The sequence below is a fragment of the Centroberyx gerrardi genome, chromosome 9, assembly GCF_048128805.1.
Source record: "Centroberyx gerrardi isolate f3 chromosome 9, fCenGer3.hap1.cur.20231027, whole genome shotgun sequence".
Classification (NCBI taxonomy): domain Eukaryota; kingdom Metazoa; phylum Chordata; class Actinopteri; order Beryciformes; family Berycidae; genus Centroberyx; species Centroberyx gerrardi.
Window position 1 is genome coordinate 26,506,521 of NC_136005.1, and position 23,689 is coordinate 26,530,209.

General features: G+C 40.9%; 1 protein-coding gene across 5 annotated transcripts in view; it reads left to right on the plus strand.

The window, feature by feature from the left end:
- The window catches only part of ptprfa (protein tyrosine phosphatase receptor type Fa), a 219,438-nt gene that overhangs the window by 179,775 nt on the left and 15,974 nt on the right, over positions 1-23,689 (plus strand). For 3 of the 5 annotated variants that reach the window (XM_078285727.1, XM_078285729.1, XM_078285728.1), the window contains 5 exons: positions 4,982-5,094; positions 9,230-9,262; positions 11,970-12,067; positions 19,259-19,382; positions 20,156-20,331. In XM_078285727.1, coding sequence (XP_078141853.1) covers positions 4,982-5,094; positions 9,230-9,262; positions 11,970-12,067; positions 19,259-19,382; positions 20,156-20,331 — 544 coding nt within the window. The remainder of the gene's footprint in view (positions 1-4,981; positions 5,095-9,229; positions 9,263-11,969; positions 12,068-19,258; positions 19,383-20,155; positions 20,332-23,689) is intronic. The other 2 variants (XM_071903191.2, XM_078285730.1) reach the window with 1 other exon arrangement.

Sequence of the window (23,689 nt, forward strand, 5' to 3'; positions counted from 1 at the left end):
CAGTGTAATATTGAGGTATCAAGTCTGACATTACTTGGCAGTACAGTTTGCATGGTGTTATCTAGTACTTTCATAATAGGTATTGGAAAGTGTTTCCAGAGTATTACACAGTAATTATTCAGTAATGATTGCACAACTTACTACATTAATGTAGTACTGTTATCATGCTAATAACTACTTGCTTTCACCAGAAAAAATGTTATGAAAATAATTTTTTAAAAATGGAGGGGGAAAGAAAGGGGAAAGGAAAAACTTCACTGCAGTATTTGATGTTACTGGCTCTACCTTTTTCAGTTCTTCTCGGATGTTTTCTTTCATTTAAATTTCAAGTTCTGATAAATCTCTTCCATATTTGGGGCAACAAAACGGAGAGAGCTCTCTCAAATTCACTCTACTTTCAGAAACAGATATACAGGGCTGAACTCAGCTGAACTGCTACTTCATGTTTTTTGTATTTCAGGTTTAGACTCCTTTGGCTTTTAGGGAGTATTCAGAGCGGCTCTCTTGTACGGATAAGCCAGCCAATTTGTTGGTATGAGGATAGGGAGAAAAACAGGGCAAAATCAATAAAGTGATCCAATTTCACATGCTTACATCTCTGATAGTGCTTGACTTGAAATTGCTCACCAGTGGCAATTCATATGTAAATTTGGGAAGTTACTTTCAAAATGTAATGCATTACACATTACTGATTACCATCTTAAAACATGACCTAAATAGTAGCTAAATTGGATTGCTTTGCCTCTAAAACCCATAAAACATACCAATAAATGGACAGTTTGTCTCAGTTTATAGACTGTAATTTGAATTGCCTCATTATGATAATTTACAATAATGATGCAGCCATTATAATGCATTATCTCAAATGGTGTAAAATGACGGTTGTGTCTGTTATCTCACCATAAAAATGCCTTTGTCACAGTCTCTGAGAATGTTAACTTATCTTTATACATCTGATTACCGTAATGATTTCAGTAACTATAATGGAATACAGTTACCAATATCTGTAATCATATCATTCTAAGTCAATTACTTCCCCAATCCATTCCCCACCAGCTCTGGTTATATGATACAGAGCTCTTTTTGCTTTCCAAATAGATGGCTCCCTGAATAAAGGTGACAACAGACTGTATGAATATGAGATAGACAAATATGAACCAGCTGGGATTCTGAGCTTTGTAAAAGCTGCTCGAGTGAAACAGAGCAATGTAAATTACGGTTCACATAATACAGATGCTGGATGCCTAAACACAACATTTCCCTCACGTAACCTAGAGTTGCAGAGTGTGTCACCAGACCAACATTCAGGATAAGAACCAAGTCCTGAATACCCATGAGTGCAGATTTTGACCTTAAAGCTCCTTAACTGTCATTGGTATCTGAATTAAACTGCAGGCTGAGAGGGTGGAGGAAGGTAGAGGTGAGGTAGAGGATGAAAGCGAGGAAGAGAAGGAGAGGTGTAGTTAAAGGTGTAGTAATGTGCTCAGTCAGTTGCAGTGTGTGGCCTCCCCGCTGCTGACAGCGTGTAAATTAATCCTTCCTATCACTCTTCCTTTTTCTCTCTATTCCCTTTGCACACTGTCTCCCTGCTTTCTGTGGACGCAGCAAACAAGAAAGGTTAGTACTTCTCCCTGTTTTTACACCATGCCCCCCCCCCCCTCCTTGTTTAGCTGTCGGGCTGCCTCTGCACATCCATCCCCGCTGTGTAAAATGTGCTTTCGGGTCAGACGTCTCCATGTTTTCTGACAGCAGTGATGTGAAGTGACAGATGCTCGTTGTTTCTGTTACACTGTCAGAATCACACCGCTACGCCATCTCTCTGAGCCGCTCCTGTCTTCAAGCATTTTTTCCCTGAGACATATCTGGTTCAATTGACAGTGTGTGTGAGCATGTGTGTTTTGGAGTGCGCATATGTTTATTGCGCGCGCGAGTGTGTGTGTGTGTGTTTCCCTGCACTCCCTCCGACAGCTCGGAGTGCTGAGTTCACAAATCCTGTTGATCTTCCTCTCAGAATAATCCTCCCTCAGTGGTTTCTTCACCCCGTAACCCCTCACACACCTGCAGCTGCGCCTGCAAAAACAAAAGCCAAACCTGGAATTTCAAGTCACGATATTACCTAGAGGCAATAACTAAAATAACAAAGACCTTTTCACTGTTGTTTAACACCTTGCATGTTCTTGGTTTGTCTCTCTTCTAAGTTCAGAGTAGGCTACAAATCTGTTACATACAGCAGCTATGCTAGCATAGCAACGCTAGCATAGCATAGCAACGCTAGCATAGCACAGCAACGCTAATAGTGTGACAGGTAGGAAGGCTGCGTTTTCTGTGTGCAAAAGCTGCCTCAACTGCATTTTGTGCTGATAAAAGGGTTTGTTACCATAATGACTAGCTGCTGTAACTGCCACTATCATCACAGCAGTACAACCCTCAAACCCTCAGAAGAAACTCAAAAAGCATAATATAACAACTACTACCAACTTCACTACTGCTACATTCTCCATTTTCAACACACAGCAACAACTACTACCACTACTTTCTCCATTTTCATTATGGTTGCTGTCCTAAACTGTCGAGTAGTCCCAAACCCCGCCTCCTCTTCTTTGTGATTGGTCGGTTGCATTCTCTTCATTTTGATTGGTCAATCCATGTTATGTGGTCTCCTCTAAAAGTTGCTCTTTTTTTTTTTAAAGCTCTCCGCTCTGCCTAAAAAAGAACCGCAGTGCTTTTTCCAAAGCGGACGCTTTCCAACCCCCCTGCAGCTGCTCCCCATTGACTTTAATGTAATAAAGGTGCTGGCAGTTGACAAAAGAGGAATACTGGGAACATGGCTGAATGCACTTCAGCACTCAGTAATTCACTCAGAGGCACTTAGGCCAGGTACCAAGAATTTGTGAGGCAGAAGTAACACGGTAACATTAAGACAAGCAGCTCGCATGCTTGTCTTTTGCTTGGAGACACAACAGGCAGAGTGGAGAGCTGCGGCTGCCTGCAGCACCACATGCCCTCAACTCTGCACCGCTGTCATTAGCCAGCTTTGTTGACACCAGGCTGATTCACTAATTGCTCAGCCTGTTTGTTTTTGCACAATCATAAAGGGGGAAATTAGAGGTTTTAATGAGCAAAGCCCACAACTGTATCACCGCTTTCCATTCAGCTGTGGAAACACTCAACCGGGCACTAGTCACTTAAAGGAATCGTTCACACCACAATGAAAATTCACTCATTATCTACTCATGTCAATCGAAATGCCGGTGAAGGTTGTATGTCCACATAACACACAGCGAGTTAGCTGGTGCAGGTCCATGGTAGCCTTCTCCAAAACATGTTCTTTAGAGTTCCAAAAAGGGCAAAAAGTGATCATAAAATTGCTCCTCATGCAGCATAATCCAAGTGTTCTGAAGCCAAACAATTGCACTGCGGGTCCAAAATTCCAATATTCACCTCTAGATTTTCCCCACTCACAAATCTGGTGGAAGAATCTCGCTGCCTTCATGTGCCCCTTGTGAGCTCCTGCTTCCGAGATTTACAGTCGTAAATACAACTCTTCACGTATTCAAGTACTTTGTAGTCAAAAATAACAAAATGAACCCTGAAACGATTGAGGAGAATATTCCCATCAGTTTTGTAATTGATATTTTAATGCATTTATTGGCTAATAACACCTATGCATGACACCTGGAGTATCACGCATAACAAAGACTGAGAATGTCACATTTTGGCATGTTGGGTATCATGTAAAATTAAACTTTTTACCACTTTATTGGCTCATTCAAGCACGCTCTACCCATAAGTATTTCTGACAGCATTTGAAGGCAGCATCTGCTTGTTACTGTAGGCTGACTGTTGGCGAGGTGCACAACAAGTGTGGAAAATCATTGGACTTTTGGACCCACAGTGCAATCATTTGGCTTCAGAACACGTTTTTTTATGGACAATTTATGGAATTCCCTTTATGGAATTCCAAAGAACAGGTTCCCGGCCACTTCTGTTGTTTCGGAGAAGGCTACGGAAGTATTCCTTTAAAGGGGAGTGGCAGCCAACTGTAACATACTGTGAAATTCACTTCCTTCCATGAGTTACACTGATTTGATTGAAGACGGGAGGCCTCTCAACAGGGGACATCAGTCTTTTCTTTTTTATCTGAACATGAACATGACCATCCAACAGTATTTCAGTATTTCACAGTATTTTATTAACCTACTCTGCCCTACTTCAGCTATAATATAACCGCCATCTACTTGTACCATTGTCACGATTTACAGTAGCCATTAATTGGGATCAAGATTTCACAACTTCTCTATCAGTAATTCAGCCTTTTTGGTAGCACTCGCTGCTTCCAAAATTATACAATATTACAATATTATGACAGAATGGGAGCAGTATAATGTTAAGGGTTACTGAAACTTATGAGAGGTTAGTTGAACAACCCTGATATCTTCAAAAAATGATTAATTTAATACCAAATTTTGGTCTACTCAATCAAATCAGTTAACCAGTGTTCAATTAAAAATACATGATAAGATATAGGGGATCTACCCGTTAGACCCTTTGTCATGCAAAACTTCATTTTATTTTCCAATATGCTTTCCAAAAATAAAGATAAAAGCCAACTAACTGCTTATGGAATCATTTTCAACTTTGTGTCACACTAAATTCACTTCAAAACAGCCTCCTAACACAGAGATGGCTCAACCTGCCCCAAGTTGAGCTAAAGTACCAAGATCTGTTGTTCTCATAGATGCACAAGATCCACTAAACTGTGTGTTTATGTGTTCTTGTACATCTATCCAGTTTGATTTTTAGACCTATGGAGAGCTCATTTTTGGTCCTCACTTCTCCAAGAGGTTGGTTTTGGTGTTAGTTGTTGGGTTTAGGGTTAGGGTTAGTAAGTAGAGAAACAAGTAGAGAAAGACAAATGTATGTGTGTGTGAGTGTGTGTGTGTGGTTACCTCCTCTCATCACATCTCCTCTTCTGCCCCAGGAAACGAGCCTCTCCTTCAGCCAAGGACGAGCACATGGCGGGGGTCAAGGACTCACTGCTGGCCCACTCCTCCGACCCGGTGGAGATGAGAAGACTCAACTATCAGACACAAGGCATGGACACACACACACACACACACACACACACACACAGAGACAACCCTCCAAGCGACCATGATCTCATACTTATTTATACAGAAATGCACACACACAGATACAAACATGCCTACAGGGAGACTGATGTCCAAATCATTTCTCTATTATACCCCCTAAGGCCACACAGGTTGTGACACTATTAATATTGACTGACTTTTGCTGAGGTTTTTGTTTCTGGCCTTATATTTGCATCAGCACATAAACACTTTGGCATTTGTAGATTTATAATACATCGATGAAGACAAAGTGATAGTAACGGATACAGAGTGGACAAAGTGTGTCATTCAAGCAGAAAAAGTGAGCGACGCATACGGTAGAAATGACATACTATCGCAAAAAGTTAATGTCAGCAGATACACCCCGAGGCTGGGGCCACACCAGATGACTTTTTAAATCCTAACCGATTTTGAAAACGCATTGCATCACACACATAAACAACAGACTTCACAGATTTGGAGTCTCTCAGTGGTAAATCTGCTCGCTCTAAATGCTTAGGCAAGGACTGGGCATAAGGCACTTAACCATGCAAGTGTGCTAGTGCTTTTTAGGTGCTCAGGGGGGTCTGCATTATTGGAGTGGCATAGAGCAGCAGTAAATACACACATGCTCACACGTCCAAACTACCATCTCAGCGGAGCTAATCCTGTGGTACATCCTCACAGACGCATCCACAGACTCCGCTGGCACTGACCAACACACAGAGCCCGGCTCTTATTGAGTCGCTCCATCCCCAGCCCCTAATAACTGAGATTATCCTGCCGACTCACCTCATTGTAAACTTGGCTCTCATTGGCTGTTGGCGGTCTTTCATCCCCACTTGCCACAGGACTTGTTCAGGACCCTGCAGATGTTACATGGTAAATATTCAGCATGGCAGCTTAGTTCAGTCTGTTAAAATTGAGGCCCAGATTCACTAAAGGCAGGGAAGAGCACACTGTATCACCAAAATGACCAAATCAGAATGCCATGCTGTTCACTAACTGTGCACAATGAGTGGCTGGTCAAAAAATAAAGCCTCTTTGCCCCTGTCATGGTCATGCATACAGTGTGTAAATTATATGTAAGTCTCATTCTTTTGCCCACCTTATTTGTAGGTGAGGCCATGCAAATTGAGATTGCGCCCTACTTCACACCAACTCTCCCACATTAAATACAATCCTTTGAAAGGTGGAATAAAGACTTTACGCAGAGAGAAGATGCAGACATCATCGATAGCAAGTGAGGAAGCAAGGCAGAGGGTTTTCCCTCTTAGAAACTGAAATCCAATCAGCAAATGCTCCAATTATAAAGGGGCTTTAGGGTGTAAGGTTGCCAGCCTTGGTGGATTAGTTGTACAGCTGAAACACGCAATTTGTGCTCGCAATTACTGATGAAGGGGCTATTTGCTTGTGCAGTGCCCTTGTTTGTGCCGCACTTGCTTTGCATACATTTCTTAGCTCAAGCGACTGAAGCGCAAATAAAATTTGTGAATTGCGTGTACGCAATCTTAGTGAATCTGGACCTGAAAACCCTTCATAATACCACATAATCTTTGCCAACCATTGGTCCCGACCAAGCCTTCGATAGGGATTTCTCCTCTGAGTTTCGGGATGGACAAATATGGTGTAAATCATCTAGTGTGTCCCCAGCCAAATCTGTAATTTTGCTCAGGAGATAGAAAAAAGTCCTGTATTTGCTGGTTCCTTGTATGTTCCAGCCTGTCAGAAAGTCAAGTCAAGATGTTACTAGCTCAGTGTTGTCTTCTCACATCCTCCCACGCTCCTCTGATGAGTCATAGGAAATAAGTATCATTTGCTGTGAAAAGGAGTCAATGGCGTTTATTGCGACTCTAAGCACAGTTCTTGGAAAATAATAGAGTAATCCTCGGTGTTCAGTTCAAATGGGGGCAGAGTGCACGGTGAATTTAGAGGGAGGAAAACAAGAGATAAAGGCAGCGCATTTGGGATGTCAGAAGCCCTCCCTCCAGTCTACTTGTTGATGGGAGCTAGACTGACTGACCCTGCAAAGGTTATTTATGCGCTGTGGAAGTGGAGAGATTTACGAGCTTCAAAGTCTGCCAAGAAATTAGAAAGGCAAGAGTCACAGGAGACGACTCTCTCCATCTCTCTCTCACTTTGTCTGGCTGTCTCGCTATCTCTCTGTTAGGGTTAGACAAAAGTGTAGGTTTGCAGGTTTGCAGGTTTTGCCTCTGATATGACGGAGGTTCCTCCCTGACAACAGCTAGTGAATTTATTTTTATTTCAGATGTCTGACCAGAGAAGTAATTCTAGTGTGGTGTGGGAGGATTTGTCTCTGCTGCTTCAGGGTTGTCAGTCTGGAAAACCTGCAGTGAAACCTGCCTCACTCTGCCTTAAACATCAATATATCATTGATAAATGAATTGCGATACCTTGGTATAATTACCGTAACCAAATGAGACCATGGTGGAGATGATTGGTCACTGACACACAATGTAAAACTGTGTAGAGGCTGGTAGAAGCTACCAGTCTTCTCTGCAATGGTCTCGTTTGGTTACAGTAATTATAGTTGAGTCTCAAAATTAATGTTGTAATAATTTATTGATTTTAAAATGCTATACCTAGCACCTATAAGGATCCCAACCACCTCAAAGAATTTCGTTAAACTGGGTTTCAATGCAGAGTTTTAGTGTCCCATGATGGTTTCAGAGGCTTTTCCATCCTGACAAGAAAAAAAATCTTGGGGGAAACACTGAATACTTGTAATTTTTTGGAATGTTCTTGGCATGAAAATGGTCAACTTTAAAGATACTGAATATCAGCATAAAATATTGGCAGCTTTAATCCAAAAATAAATGTATTGGCGCATATGAATCAAACCCTCCTATCTATCGGCTTCTCTTTATATCTGTCTTCATATTCCCTCTCTGTCTCTTCTCCATCCCTGTCCTATCTCTCTCACTCACGTCTTCTTTCATCTCCTCTACGCCCTTCCAGCTATCTCTCTTATCTCTTGCTTTCACCTCTCTATCAGTGGGAGGTTTAAAGTCACAGTTTGTCATTGTTTTCTTTTTTTCTTCTCCCTATCAGATGGGCTGCGTTTACGTCTGTTAACAGTGGGAGGGGATTCGGCAGATGTTGTTTACACCAATATATGTTCATCAACTCATTTGGCTCCGACCTTTGTTCCCCCTTCAGTGAAAGCTCACCGGGTGGCCTAGTTCCCTCTGAAAGTTACTGTTCGTCTACAACATATGCTGGTAGTTTTGACTGTCCTGCAGGAACCTTTTGTTTCGATTTTTACCTGTTTTGTTTTCGTACCTTGATTGACAGCTGACATCATCCTCACCCATGTTTTTCGCAAGTGTTTCAGGACCATAGGATGAAGTCAAAACTTTGATAACGCAGTGTAAAATGCTAAGAATACTTAAATACCTAAATTCCTGCAGATGCAAATTTTCTGCAGGACATTGACAATGCAATGTTGAAGATGAATAATGTGTAGAGGTGTTTGACTGGGCAGTATGGGACAGTATTTCAGAGGGAACTTGATGAAAAATTTGAAGGTTTATGGCTCAGAACTTGAATTGATAGAACGGTCAGTCCCATTCAAATAAACGTTCCTGGATGGTCGGAGCGGCGGGCATTTTTATGTGAACCGTTGGACTAGCTTCTGTATAAACCGACTTACAGCAAGTCACTGAGCTGAGAGGTTTTACAGCAAGAACCAAAGCAGCTTCTCTGTCTCCTTGCTGCCATGGATTGCTAACATGCTAATGTTAGCTAGAAGACCTAGAGAGAGAAGTACAGTCTTTGATAAAGCTACGTTAGCCTCGTCGCTAACGTTAGCTTCCAGTTGAGTTTTGACAGTTTGCTAACAGACTCATCTGCCCAGTTCTCAAGTGAGTGTGACAGACTTTACAGCCTTAATGCCCAGACTTGTGTTGTCACCATGTTGTAGAGGATTCTACGGACACATTAGCTGCGAGAGAGCCGGTGCTAAGCATGACAGCATACTGTGAACACACTCCACTACACAAGTGTATATTCAAGCATACAACTCCTTTCCCTGTGCTTCCCCCTGTTCTTTTCTGTCTCTTATCTGCTATTTGTTTTGCCCCGTCTTTCCCCTACAGGTTCCAGTGCCCCCAGTTGCCCGAACACTCCAAGTTAGTTTTCATTCCTCTTGTGTTTCATTCATGTCTATCCCCATCCCCGCCTCCTTCCCTTTCTGTTTTACACTGCAGTCGTTTGAATTTGAGCCCTCTCTTCTAACCCCTCCCCCATCCCAGCATATTCTATCGGTCTATATATGTCAGGAAAATCCTTGCAATCAAAATTGGTCGTACAAACCTTGAACTTGATGTAGAAAATATGTTTCAGCTCTCCTCCTGGTCCAAACTTTACTTGCTTGTAGAGGGATCGCTGGCCTGGGTGAGAAGTGACATCCACACAAACCTGCGCAAAACTGTTTTGTCATGTTCTAGGCCAGTGGAACTGAGGATTTTTTTCTGCCATAATCGCTATGTCAAGAGCTCTTTGTCAGCTTGGGTCTATCGATATGGCAATGATGTTAATTGAGGCCAGTCACAGATCGATTGTTTCGCTCATTCTGTGCATTCAAATTGAGATTGGTTTGGGATTTGTCATAAGACTGAGGTCCAAAACTTGAAATGAGGGCAGTTTTATAACTGTGTAAGCATATTTTGAGGGATCCTTTTGTGATCAAATACTGTAATATGGAGTCAAATTGTATTTTTACAAGTCCCAGGTTTGTATATATTCTGCAGCAATGGTCTCTTACTAGTGAAATGCATTTTTATACACCCCAAAACCAGCTATAGTGCAATTATAGTACTATTATTCAGTATATCATCATATAAATACCCAAATAAGACACGTTTTAAGAACAATAGATAATGATACTAAACAGGCCTGGTTCTAGTGCCAAACCTGCTGCCTTCCAATGGTACCGAAAATCTCAACAAGTTCAAAACGTTTAACATGGAATGCTACTAGGGTGCTGCTGGGTCACAGGCCACAAAGTGTGATTGAACATTCATAGAAATTTTACAAATATTAGCTTCTTAGGTCCTATGCCTCCATGGTGTTTCTAGGAATGCCTTGTAATAGGAAATTTAATAGGGAATTTAATTTAATCAAAAATGCTTTGGATGACCAATAACACATATTGGAGTTTTAGGTCTACAAACACTTGTGCTGCTCCATCTGCTCTGAAGGCAAGAATAAGTGTTAGCTAACTGGCAAACTTGAAAGGAATTTTGGATTAAATATAAATAAAAATATAAATGGCAATGAATTATACATCCATCCATTTTCTAGCTGCATAATCAATTATCATCAATTAGCCAGCTAAATTGTATACCTCTCTATTCTCACTGCTGAGAACCAACTAACCTAATAGTTAAAGAAAAAAATTAAAATACAAGAGATACATTCTTTATACAATTGTACAAAAAAAGTCAATGATATATGTCAGTTTGCTGTTACAGGGAATAACCGCAGCTTTATTATAATAAGAAAATGCGGCCAGGCTTATATACTTTCTCTAGAATCAAGTTTTACAAGCCTTTAACTCGTCCGTCAATATATTTGTCACATTAAAGTTTCTCCTGGTGCATAGTGTATAATTGGATCACAGTGAAACAGTTATTATCAGGCAGAAAAAAAAAAGATTTTTTCATTGGTGGTTTGTGGTGGGGGCTTTTGTGGCATATTTTTTTTTATTATGTGAATGTTTGTAAATGTAATAAAGATTTGATAAAATATCAGTCATATATCAATATAATATGTGTGAAAATAGATTGTCTCTATTCCTCACAGGGGGCAATTGACTTCACAAAATGATGTTAAGCATTGCGTAGTCTGCATTCGATAATAATGGTCATCATTATAAATCTATAATAATACGTTCATCACCCATAATAGCATCACACAATAGAAGTAAACACTAGAAATCACTAGAAACCAAAAATGCAGGAAGGCACTCTTGATGAACAAAAGCCTGTCATGTTTTTATTTCCAAGTGAAATTAAGTCTAGAATAGTGTGGAAATCAATTCATCAGGGTCTTTCAAAACATGTGTTATGTTGTCGAGTGAACTTTCACGTCTCGTGAGTGCGGAAAAAACAACAATCAGAATCAGTTTTATTGGCCATTATCCTACATGGCGGGTTGATCACGTAAGTCACGTTAAACATAACACAACACAAAATTATTAAAAGTAGCATAGAAAATATTCAGAAGTAGAAATGTAGGGAATAGGTTTCTTTTAGGAGTAGTATATAAAGAAAGTAGAAAGAAAAAGGAAGGAAAGAAAGTAGTATATGAATGATTTAAAGCAGAGCATGAGCAGTTTGACCAGTTTATTGATTATGCTGATGTGCAGTATGTCTCTAGCTTATGTAATCAGTTTACAGAGAGGAGACTTTTTTAATCTTTGTAAGATGCTGTCGGTACTCGTACACCCCGACCTCCCACCCTGCAATCCCTCCCACTCACCTATCCCGCTCTGGGCTTTATTCAACCAATCAGCATGCTGGTTGACGCTCACATCCCCAGTGTGGCTACAACACGCTGTTGAAGAGCACTACGGTCCTACGTCATCCCTCTGCTCACCACACAACACCCTCACCTTCACCCCATGTCACTGTTAGCAGTTAGCTCTACGCCTTCAACATGCATCTGCACTCTGGTCTGGTTACATTATCCACTTTGAGTATGCATGTGTGTGTGTGTGTGTGTGTGTGTGTGTGTGTGTGTGTGTGTGTGTGTGTGTGTGTGTGCATGTGTGTGTGTGTGTGTGTGTGTGAATGAATGAATGCATTGTATTTACCACTCCACTTCTCTGTGCAGGGATGAGGGAGCATCCTCCCATCGCCACCTGTGACCTGGCAGACCACATAGAGCGACTCAAGGCCAACGACAGCTTACGCTTCTCTCAGGAGTACGAGGTAACTCTCCTTGGACTTTCAGGTGGCGCAATGCATCCTCTGGCGGCCATGTTGGAGGTCCTCAGCTCTTGGCCAACAATGTACAACTTAGCTGTCTCAAGAGAATTCAGTAGGGTTCATTCCTGAGCTGTTTTTGATTGGGAACTGATTGTTTCTCCACTAAAACATCTGATTGAGTTGAGATAATGTCAGCTTGTTAGCTAGCAGCTAACCATTCCTGTCAACACATCTGATTTGCGCACTAGCTAACATATCTAGTAAAAGCAAACAGACGTCAGTAGTGGCTAGTAGTCGAATGTTGCTTTGCTAAATTAGCTTGCTGAGTAGTTAGCTAACTAGCTAGTCAGTTACTTATAATGTTACTGAATGGCCTCATGCAACAGTCTTTTTCAGGTATCTCTTCTATTCTAGCCCAGCTGTCATGCATTTGGAGGTCCTCAGCTCTTGAGCAACAATGGCTACGAATAGCTTATTGCATTTCTAAACTTATAACTCAGACGTCTCAACAGTAGGTCTATGGGATACAGTAGTTCATTTCTGTGCCGTTGTTGACTGAGAACTGATCCCTTCGACACATTGGATCTACTGTGTGCTTACATAATAACTAGCTAACCAGTGCATCTGGACAGCTAACCATCACTGCCTTGTTGTTAACATGTTTGATTTACCCAGTTTCTAATGTTAGCAGCATGTTAACATTACCATTAGTTGATTTGCTAAATTAGCCTGCTGGTTAGTGAGTTGTTTGAATCCCTGAATGACTTCTGGGAGCGGGAAGTGAATGAGAGAGACTCTCACCTTAACATGCAACTACACTTAAGCAGAGTCTGACCAATATGGGTTTTTGAAGGCCGATACCGATATCTTTTGATTGAAGCTGTCGATAGTCAAAATTTTGTGCCGACATTCAATATTTTTAAATTGGACAGTTTTCATACCAAAAAAGAAAGAAAGAACTCATTGTTTGCCCCATAATTTTATCTCAGGGTGGAAAAGCCTCTGAAACAGCATTTAGACCATCAAGAGACATTAAAACTCTCCACTGAAAGCCAGACTAATGAACTTCTTCTTGTGGGTTAGCAGCTCTTTAAGGCAGAGTGAGGCAGGTTTCATTGCAGGTCCAGCAGACTGTTGAGTCAAATCCTCCCACACCACACTGGAATGATTTCTCTGGTCAGATATCTGATATAAAATAATAATAATAAAAACATATTGACTAGCTGTAGTCTGGAACCTCCATCACATCAGAGGTGGACCATACTGACTGGCTCATATCCAATAATCAGCCTGATATATCAGTCTAACTCTAGCGTTGAGCACTTGATGATTGTTGATTGTTGATTGTTGTTGATTCTCAACAACTCCGTTGGCCAACAGTTGAGGACTGTGCGTCATAGTGGGAAACATAGTGGGGAATCCAAATAACCCATGAAGTAAATGCACAGTTTTCCGTTGACTGAAGGTTTTTCTTGAACTTCAAAACACAACGTGGTAAAAATAAACATCCACATAACCAGAAAATCAACATTCTCTCTCCTGAGTGAAATACCCCACAGTAGATATTCCAAACCACATTACCATTCTGTCTAAGATGTTTTTACTCATGTATAGAGCTGGCTTACTGTTGCACAGTTCAAGTTCAGGATTGGTAAAAAGGATGCCGCATGAATTCTATGCCTTCCTTCCAAGAATAATATTCCACTGCTCTTACCTACTGTAAAAGCCAGTGAGGGATTATGGCTTGTTGATGTCCTACAAAGGAAGGTAATTTGCATTTAAAGTGGTGAATTTCCAAGCGGATAAAGCAGGACAGATGGGTGCACTGTTTACGCACAGCAGAAGGAAGGGGGCATATTAATTATAAAACAGCAACTGAATCAACTTTTCTGCCTTTCCCTATTTTGTTGAGATGGAGAGAACGGTATAGAGATAAGTTGCTGTTATATTTGCTCACCCGGTCACCATTAAAAATTGGAATGATATTTTGATGACCATTAACCTCGTTTCAAACATGGACATTTAACATAAACACACATGCGTTTAACATAAATGTCCATTTTGCTGCTCTCCATCTCCTTTGATAGCATACATTAGTGATTCAACCTATACCCAGTTTTCATGAAAGCTTTTACATTTGCCGTTCTAAACAGCAAAGCCAGGGGGAAATCCTCTAATATAAGAAGGTAGAAGACATATACATCTACATTGAATGTCTTTATTGTACAGTATGTTGGGCCGGTGCCGACATTGAGTGCAAGGGTTCATTTTTGTGCAACCTACTTTTGCAGTTAGTCTTTGCTAGTATTGCAGTATGAGGCCCACAGTCACGCCAGTTGACTCCCAGGATGCACTGCAGGCGTCTGATATGGCACAACTCAAGCACTTTGATGTGGGGACTGTAGGTGACCCAGGTGTCGGGTCTCTCTCTCTCTCTCTCTCTCTCTTTCTCTCTTTCTCTCTCTCTCTCTCTCTCTCTCACTCTCTCGCAACACACACATATACCCATATCCATTCTTGCTCTCCTCTCTGTAACACCCCCTACACACTTAGACGCACACACTCTATATCCTCCTGCCTCCTGTTACATAGGCGCTAGCTATTAGTCTATTGTGAAAGCAGCGGGCCTTGAAATGAACGGCTGATAATGGCTGTGTTTAAAATGAGAACAGCTAGAGGATCTCACAGCTTGTTACATCTGATGGATAAGCCAGTCTGATTAGGGACTACACTGGATACTGCTGCATATATATATATACAGTATGTGTATGGCATTCACAACAGTTTGTATAATCCTCCACACTCACACTGAGGTAGTCCTGCCTCAGAGTAATTGTGTTTATTATATAATAAAGATTATATTTAAAGTTACATCCATTATTTTATCCTTGTCAGATGGGTAAAAGCTGGCTTGCATACCAACCAGTGTAGTAAAACTTTTTGGCTGCTAACGGAGCCCCAGGGCTCGTCAGCACGGAGTTATTGAAACACAATTTTATAGCTGTTGTCCTCTGTGTTGGCAAGGATTGGTAGTTTCTTGTTTGGCTGCTGGCTTCTCTATGCTGCTGCTGTTACTGATATCTGTTGCAGGTTGGACCGTTGCCCAGAGTCTATTCATTGTCTGCTTTTAAAAAGAAATAGAATCACTGGTTCAACGCGCACACACACGCACACACACATTCGTACACACACATTCGTACACACACTCACATTTTAAAAGAAAAAACAACAGCGTAATACAACAGAGTTGATTTGAAATAGTTGAGAGGGTGGCTGTCACACAAAGACAAATGCACACATATACCTTTAAGTACAGTAGTGTTTTACATAACAGTCCATTCTTAATTAATCAAAAATAAACAGGAAAAAAAAAAAACAAGGGATGGATGCAGTTGTTCTCCAGCATCGTTTTTGGGACGTTTATTCCTGTAATCTTCCAAATAAAAGTTGTAGAGAAGAGGAAGCTTCAAATGGCTGAAACCAACTCGTCCATCTTGCACTTGTCAGGCGGAACTATTGTCCATGAAGCAAACTCACATCGGTAGGGAAGCAAGGAAGCATGGGAATCTGATTGGCTGTTGACAGCTGATGGCCATGTTCAGTTCAGCTGTGGCCAACTTTTCTCAGCCAACAACCTTGGGCGCAGTGTGAATGCACCGTTACAGCGCTGGCTGTGCAGTGTGCTGTCCAAAGTTACCTACTATTTATGGGAACTGATGTTTTGGCTGAAGCAGGCAGAGTGGTCGTATATCCAGGAAAAGCAAGTCAGAGATGGTAAATTCATGATTGAGGCTTGCAAACAGTGTTCTCCCCTCCCAGCTGGGTGTATATGCTCTGCAGTGACAACAGGTGTTAAACAGGGTTTTTAGAGACAAATTCACCTCCTGCTCCCTAATTTGGTTTGCTCAATTACAATATCAACGGAACAATGGAGTCCCACTTGAAACAGCTGAGAGCCACTTGGTGCTTTGCAGCATTTCTGATGGGTTTTTTCTCCCTGCTGCATCTCCAGACAGCTGGTTGAAATAACAACAGAGTGGCACGGCCTTATTAGGTGTATCGCAGACATGTGTGTGTACACATATGTATTTCTGTGTACAATCTGTTTACATATATAAATTTGTCTTGATTAGCAGAAATGAACGGGTGGTGTGCTTCTGTGAGTTTATGGTGCAGAGAAATAGTGCATTATCGTTCTTATTCCAAGCAGTGCTGAAGACTGAAGGTTGCTACAGAACAGTGCATGATGCTACCTGTCTAACTGCTAACTGAAGTAGTAGCTGCTGCCAAAAAGTAAACTTTTCCGGAATCAACAAAAATATCCTCATTCGGTACCATGGGTATCATCGAACAATCCTGCTTTGCTGCTTTTTCACATTCCTATGCCATGGACTAATCTATACATCAGCTTTCACAAGTTGTGATCTGCACATATTTCTGCACATTTTCTGCATGTGAATCAGCACATATCTCTGGACACATTTTTGTACATATGCTATCTCATCTATATTTATGTTCTGATAAGGATAATGATAATGAGAACAAACAATAATGCACATGCACCTTTTGCACATGTAGTTATGGAGTTTCTGAAAAGGTGAACAGCTAGCAATGCACATATGCGAATCTGTAGCTATATGTTATCTACATCTGTAAATTGATTATATTTAATAAGATGAATACTTTTTTTTACAAACATACATCTGCACATCTAGACACTTTCTGTACAATATGAACTTCTATTGACCTGCTAATGCACATGAATACAATGCACATTTTGCACATCCTGTATATATGCTGTAAATACACATAAATTCACAAATTCATTTCTCATATCCTTCTTATTTCTGCTATGTTCTTGTATTGAAATTGTCAATTACATATGCTTAAAATACTGGTCACACTTTATTTGGATAGTCGAATGTTGATACTCAACTTCTTATCAAGTGACTGTAATGTGTCAGTAAAAAGTCTACTGAGTTTCAAGTGATACTCAAGTGACAATTGTGTTAAAAGTAGTCTATAGATAAAAGAAATCTATAGATATTCAGTGTCTTGGCACCAAATAGGCACAGGACACTTTGTTGAACATCTACTTTTTGTCACCTGATGGTTCAGTATCAACATTGGACAAATAAAGTGTTACCCAAACACCAACACTTGCTTTACACTTACTTCCTTCTGCTGTCTCCTTTTACTATTTTGCTGCTGCAACAATTTCCCAATTTCTGATCCATAAATAAATGGGTTGTAATTTAGTGGATTTACAATGTCCAAAGATCATGAAATTTGAAATGTAATGAGGTCATTAGAGACACGAATGCAACATTTCAGTTCAAGGAAATACATGGAAATCATCAATCAATCAGTCATTTTTTTGTCATGTGACAGCAGCAGTAGGATAAATGACAATGGGTGCCAGTGTACTGAGTGAGGTTTGCTGGTAAGGATCAGGCAAATCCGGACTCCTCAAATGTGTCGTGAAGCAAAGTCAATTATTAGTCTCATCTCGGTTAATTTGCCACCATGTGCCGAGTGCCAGCCCAGTGTCTCCGTCATATAGAAACACACATGGTTGACGCCCGGATGTTCCTCTCTCTCTCTCTCTCTCTCTCTCTCTCTCTCTCTCTTACCTGTTCTGTTTTTCGGCGGCGGGACCGTGGCGCGAGGAGCGTGATTACACTGACATGTTCGGTAACTGATCTTCATGTCGGCGGAGCACATTAGCGGTAATGTGAGTGATTTGTCAGCGCGACGCAGTGGAAGCTTTACCTAACAGGCTGTTAAATAAGATGTGCGCTCAACCTCTCTCTCCATTGTCATTATTATCAGCTGTAGACTGGGGGGTGGGGGTGGGGGGGGTGTGTGTGTGTGGGGGGGGGGGGGGGCACACAGCCGCCCAGCCAGTCAGGAGGAAAACCAGCAGGATATTACAGCCCTCGCAGCCGCTTCGTTTTGCCTGCGCCTGTGTATGTGTGTCTATGGGTGTGTGTGTGTGTGTGCAAGAGTGTTTGTTTTTCAGATGATGTAAGATAAGTAGTAGGAGCGTGAAAGGTCAATAATGAATAACAATCTCCAGCATGTCATTATTCAGCTGGAACTGTGCCTGCAGTTCAGAGCCAGCGATCGATAGAGAACTGAGAGGAATCATCAAACTGCATAGTGAACGCCTGGCCGGCTCATATCAGCACACACTCTCCCATCCCAGGAACATACGTGTGGTTTTCCATCTCGCACGCACCATATAAAATCATTTAGTCGATAGCAGTGAAATAAATAGTAAAGATAATTTAGTACAGAAGCAATTCTTGTTTTTTTCATCTGTCAAAATGTAATGATTCTATGATGTGGAAACCTAAAACATTTCAAAGTAGTCTTGCCTTGCTCCACCCATTGAGCCACCCAAGGAATAGAATCACTGAATGCTCTACCCTTTTAGATAAGATAACTTAAATGATCCCTGTGGGGAAATTGGGTTTGTTGTAGCAGCAAAAGTAATAGGATACAGCAAGGAAAACAATTGCATATATAGATGAAAATGGAATATAACCAAGAGTATAGCAAAAGCAAGCAAGCTCAGGGAAAGTAGTCCTGGTATGTCAAAACCATTTAGCTTTACAGCCACTGCAATTTCTCATTTTCTCAATTTTGAGATAATGCTAGTCACCTACTATCACTCAACATAGTGGATGCTAAAGTGTTAGCATGGAGCCTACTATCACTCAACATAGTGGATGCTAAACTGTTAGCATGGAGCACTGGGGACACATGGATGATTTTGGTATTGCATCACTTAATGGCTAAGTTGACCAATGGGTCAATCTCCCCAAAACTGGCTGTATTCCTTTCATTTCAGCATTGGATCTCTCCTTGGCTAACAGGATACTGAGTTGGTAGGGTTGGCCAGGAGGTGATTTTGTGACTCTCCAAACAGTCCAAGTTGAATCCAGGGGGCTTAGGGATCATCAAGGGCTTTTCTTATTATAGAACCACAGACTGGAGGAAGGATGACGAATGAGTTTTTGTGTCACATTTATTGGTCTGGACTCTTCACCCCGAGCCCCGACAGGCTGTAAACTACAGAAACTAATACAGGCTCAATTGTAATAGATGGTTACGTGTTCTCTCTCTCCTTCTCACCTCACTCTCCGTCTACGTCTCTCTGTCTTCCGCTCTCTCCCCTCTCTGCCTCAGTCTGTTGATCCAGGGCAGCAGTTCACATGGGAGCACTCCAACCTGGAGGTCAACAAGCCAAAGAACCGCTATGCAAACGTTATCGCCTACGACCACTCCAGGGTCATCCTCACACCCGTTGATGGTGAGAGTCACGATATGTTCCCCTTCATCCTCTTCACTGTTATCGTCCGCATCTTTACCCTCGATTAACTATTCCAATTGTGTCATGTTCTGTCTTTAAAACACATTTTCCCTTCAATCGTATGTAAATAATCCCAAAATGAATCATCTATTATACATCTGTAGTCTGATTGCTGTGCTTTACCAGGTCTCTCTTGAGAATGAGACCCCGTGTCTCAATGAGATTACCTGTCTAAATAAAGGTTTATTAATAATAATAATAACTGCAAAATAGTTAACATTCTTAACCGTTCCTCATTAAAAAAAAATATAACGAGGAGTATTCATTGGTTTCAATGTGGAATGTTAACAATGCTAATGAGCAGTTTGGAGGGAAGTTAAGAGATAAATGAAAAAGAATTTCTCACACAAGACAAGGGTGCAGCAGAGGAAAAATGACCGAAATTCAAAATGTCAAGGTATTCCTTTAAAGCGAGCTGCTGTCTATTAAAACAGACAGGAGGTTGGAATGCTTTTACCTTCTAGTGTTAAAGATTGTGAGGTTGGGTGCTCTTTGGTTTAAAAGGGTCATGTAATAATAATGTGGAAAAAAGACAGATCCAACACACTCCAGTTTTTAAGGAGTTTGTAACTTACAATTACGACTAGCTAAATTTTTGAGTACCTTGGATCTCTCTTTTTTCCACCTGAGCTATTTCCCCCATAATGCTCAGTGTGTGAGCATGTGGACGGTTGTAGAGCTGCTAATGCTTTTTAACGGGTTGCTCGCTGCAGGCGTTCCCGGTAGCGACTACATCAACGCCAACTACATTGACGGCTACAGGAAGCAGAACGCCTACATCGCCACCCAGGGGCCGCTGCCGGAAACGCTGAGCGACTTCTGGAGGATGGTGTGGGAGCAGAGGACCAACACCATCGTCATGATGACCCGCTTAGAAGAGAAGTCACGGGTGAGCGTCTCCTGCAGAATAATAACAAAAATGATAATGACTCTAATAATGATAACATTTATTTGCAGAGCATGTATCAAAGCATAGTAACGCAGTGCTTAAAAAGAGCAGCAGCAAAGAAAGCAACAAAGAATACTACATAATGCAAAATGGCAAATGCATAGAATAATTAAAACAAGAAAAAAACTGTATGCAAACTACAGTTCAGACAAGTACGCTAGTGTTTTCCAGGTGGAGGGTGGAGGTTTGCATGATTGGATTGAGTGAAACTACGTTGACTTTAAAAACTCCACTTGTTAACACCAAAGTGCTTAGTATATATACAATATTATATAGATACAAATTTATATTAAAGTCCTCAGGCTGGACTGTGGAAGATCACACTCAGAGAAACAGCTAGGCACTAGCCAAAAATAAATCGTACAGATGGTCATTAAAATGTTCAAATCAATTCCAAATTACATTGGTAATGAACACAGATAATACTATACATGCATGACTCACAACCCCATCTGAGCACAGGAAAAAATAACCACTGTATAAAAACACACTGAACACACTGTCCTTATTAAGAGCAGTGGCCAAAGAGCCAGCCTTATTGAGTGTATTTACATGCATGCTAAAATCACTATATGTCAGCTATCTTTTGGGGTTTCTCACAATTGTGATGAGAAGCTGTACGCAGAGTTTGATTTTTAGGCGTGGCACCCCATAAAATGGAACACTTGAAAATCTCAAATATGACCAGAGAATTGGTATGCATTAAGGTTCGACCGATACGTATTTTTGAAGGACAATTCCAATACTGATATTGTTGGATTGAAACTATTAAAAAAAAAAAAAAAGTATTCATTGTTTCAGGCTGGGAACAGCTTTGGCATTTAGTCTTGAAGAAATGCAACCTGTTAGGCCTTGAAACTATAGGCTGCATTAGCATTAGTATATCAGAATAGTCTATTGGCATGAAAGATTAGGCACTTTATGTACACAATTTTTGAAATAACTTTTACTTAGATTAGTCAAACTATTAAGGAAATATAGACATTTGAAAATTTACCATTTTACCATTGACTTCCATTGTGTACATGACAGCCAAATGCAAAATTTTGTCAAAAAATATTTTTTTGAGATATCATGAGCTGCATACAGGTCATCTACAATATCTACTGAACACGCCATTAAGACATTTACATGCACAGCTCAGTCAGTTTTGCAGATAACAGCATATCCACAAGCCTTGTAGATCGTTTTTGGAAAAGAGCATGAAGATGCCTGTGGGCAATTTTGGTGAAATTTGGACAGAGTAAAAGAGTTCATTCGTTTTACAGTTTTTCAAAAAAAGTAAGAGCAATGGACTTCATGATTCCCAAGTACTTGCAGTTTCCTCCATCTGTTAAGGTTTTAAACTTTAACTAACTGTTTTGGATTATACTGCCTTGCAAAGTTTCACACGTTTTTGTTCATGGGAAGGCAGTTTTACAACAAATATATTCATGCATAGTTGTGTGTAATCCATCAAAATGTCACATTAGAATCAGTTCAGATTAACGGCTTCCTGTAGACAACCATTGTATTATTGATCAATTCTTCAATAAATAGCCACTGGCAGATAGCCAATATATTGGTCTAACCCCAGTATACATACAAGCGCACTGACTGAGCCTGCAGTCACTCCAGTAGTACGGATGAGCTCGGCTGAGCAGCAGCATCACCCTGCTGGTGGACATGAAGTATGAGCCGTTCACATCCAGTCACATGGTAGAGGACTGCCAGCAGGGAAGGGACAGTGTATATGAGTAATGCTGTCAACCCTCCCTTACACTGTTAATATCCCCACAACCAAAGGGCACAATTGAGTGCCACAGCAGCGTGCAATTATTATTTGTGACAGAGACCGTCGGCCTCCTGCCAAAGCCAATATCACACATCTCTGGTTCAACCAGGGGTGCAGGGAATATTAGGTGCCCTCTAACCTCTGAGCAAGATAATGGCTGCTGGTGATAGCCAAATACAACCTTTGTGTCCTCAATATCCTGCTTGGAGTGTGAGGGACGTAGCAGTCTACATGTACCAGAATCAGTGCTGTCACTGTGAAAACACATATGGTTTTGAAAAAAAAATATGTGATTACTTTTAAATTACTCAGAAACATGTTTGAAGGGAAAAATAATTCGATTTTAAGAGTATAGGCATGTCATTTTACACATCTGGAAATAATGGCTAATAGGGATTGGACAATATATCGAAATTCAACATATCCCAATATAAAAATGTGACAATACGTGTGTGACAATGTGACAATAATAATCTGTTACAGATTACCTTTTGAAAGCAATCTTCCCAGCCCTGGGAGAGAAATACAGAGGAGAGACTACATCAGCAAGCCTCAGGAAGGTTTAGAGTTGTGTTTGTAGTGCAGAGTGCATGACTGCACCTGTCCAACTCCCTGATTCATAAATGAATATTTAAGCTTTTTCCCACCACCCTCATTAATATTTATGATCATCATGTTATGCTATGATGACTGACTTGACAGAAGTATCAAGCGCTCCAAATTTTGACCTAAAGGCCTGTCCTCCATTAATGACTACTGATGAGAATACAACTAGACTGAGGAGATTTATTTTAATATCGTGTAGACTGAGTAGAGCTAATAGTAGCTCATCTACCCAGCTAGTGCCATCCAGCACGAGTTCAGCATTTTGTCTTCTGAGACACAGCCGGCAACACACCAGGCCACAGCAGCCGGAGGACGTCATCACACCTCCCCGTCGTTCGCTCGGCTCCCACCAACTTAATGCAGCGTTCACTAATGTCACCGGCTGACATTTACAGTCTTAGCTTATCTCACTGGGAAATGTCTCATAACTCATTAAAATGTAATATGCGTCAAGGCAGTCAAACAAACAAAGCAACACTAAAGCATGTCAACCAACAATGGTGACGGCTGCAACGGCTATAGCTGACTAACCAAGCTGAATACAAACAAAACACCACCGTCACATATGACAATGAAAAGTAAAATGAAATCACCAACAATTGCTCACTACTACAACTTAACATTACTGCTAACATACACAAGGGCTACTACACTATCGTTACATCCTCAACAAAGGATTAAGTCCACTTACTACGAAGAAGTCCAACAAACAATATGCAAAACCTAAATCAAACAATCTAATGTTGTAAAAGGACACGACTTAGCTTATCAGGAAACCAGGGAACTTGAAATGAATCTTCTACTAGCTAGCCAAACACTTTCACAAGCTATTTGAATTGTAGAGAAAAGCTAAATGGAAAAATCAATCTGCTAGTGGAAAACTAGCATCAGCAGTAGCATCAGCTGGTCTATAAAGGT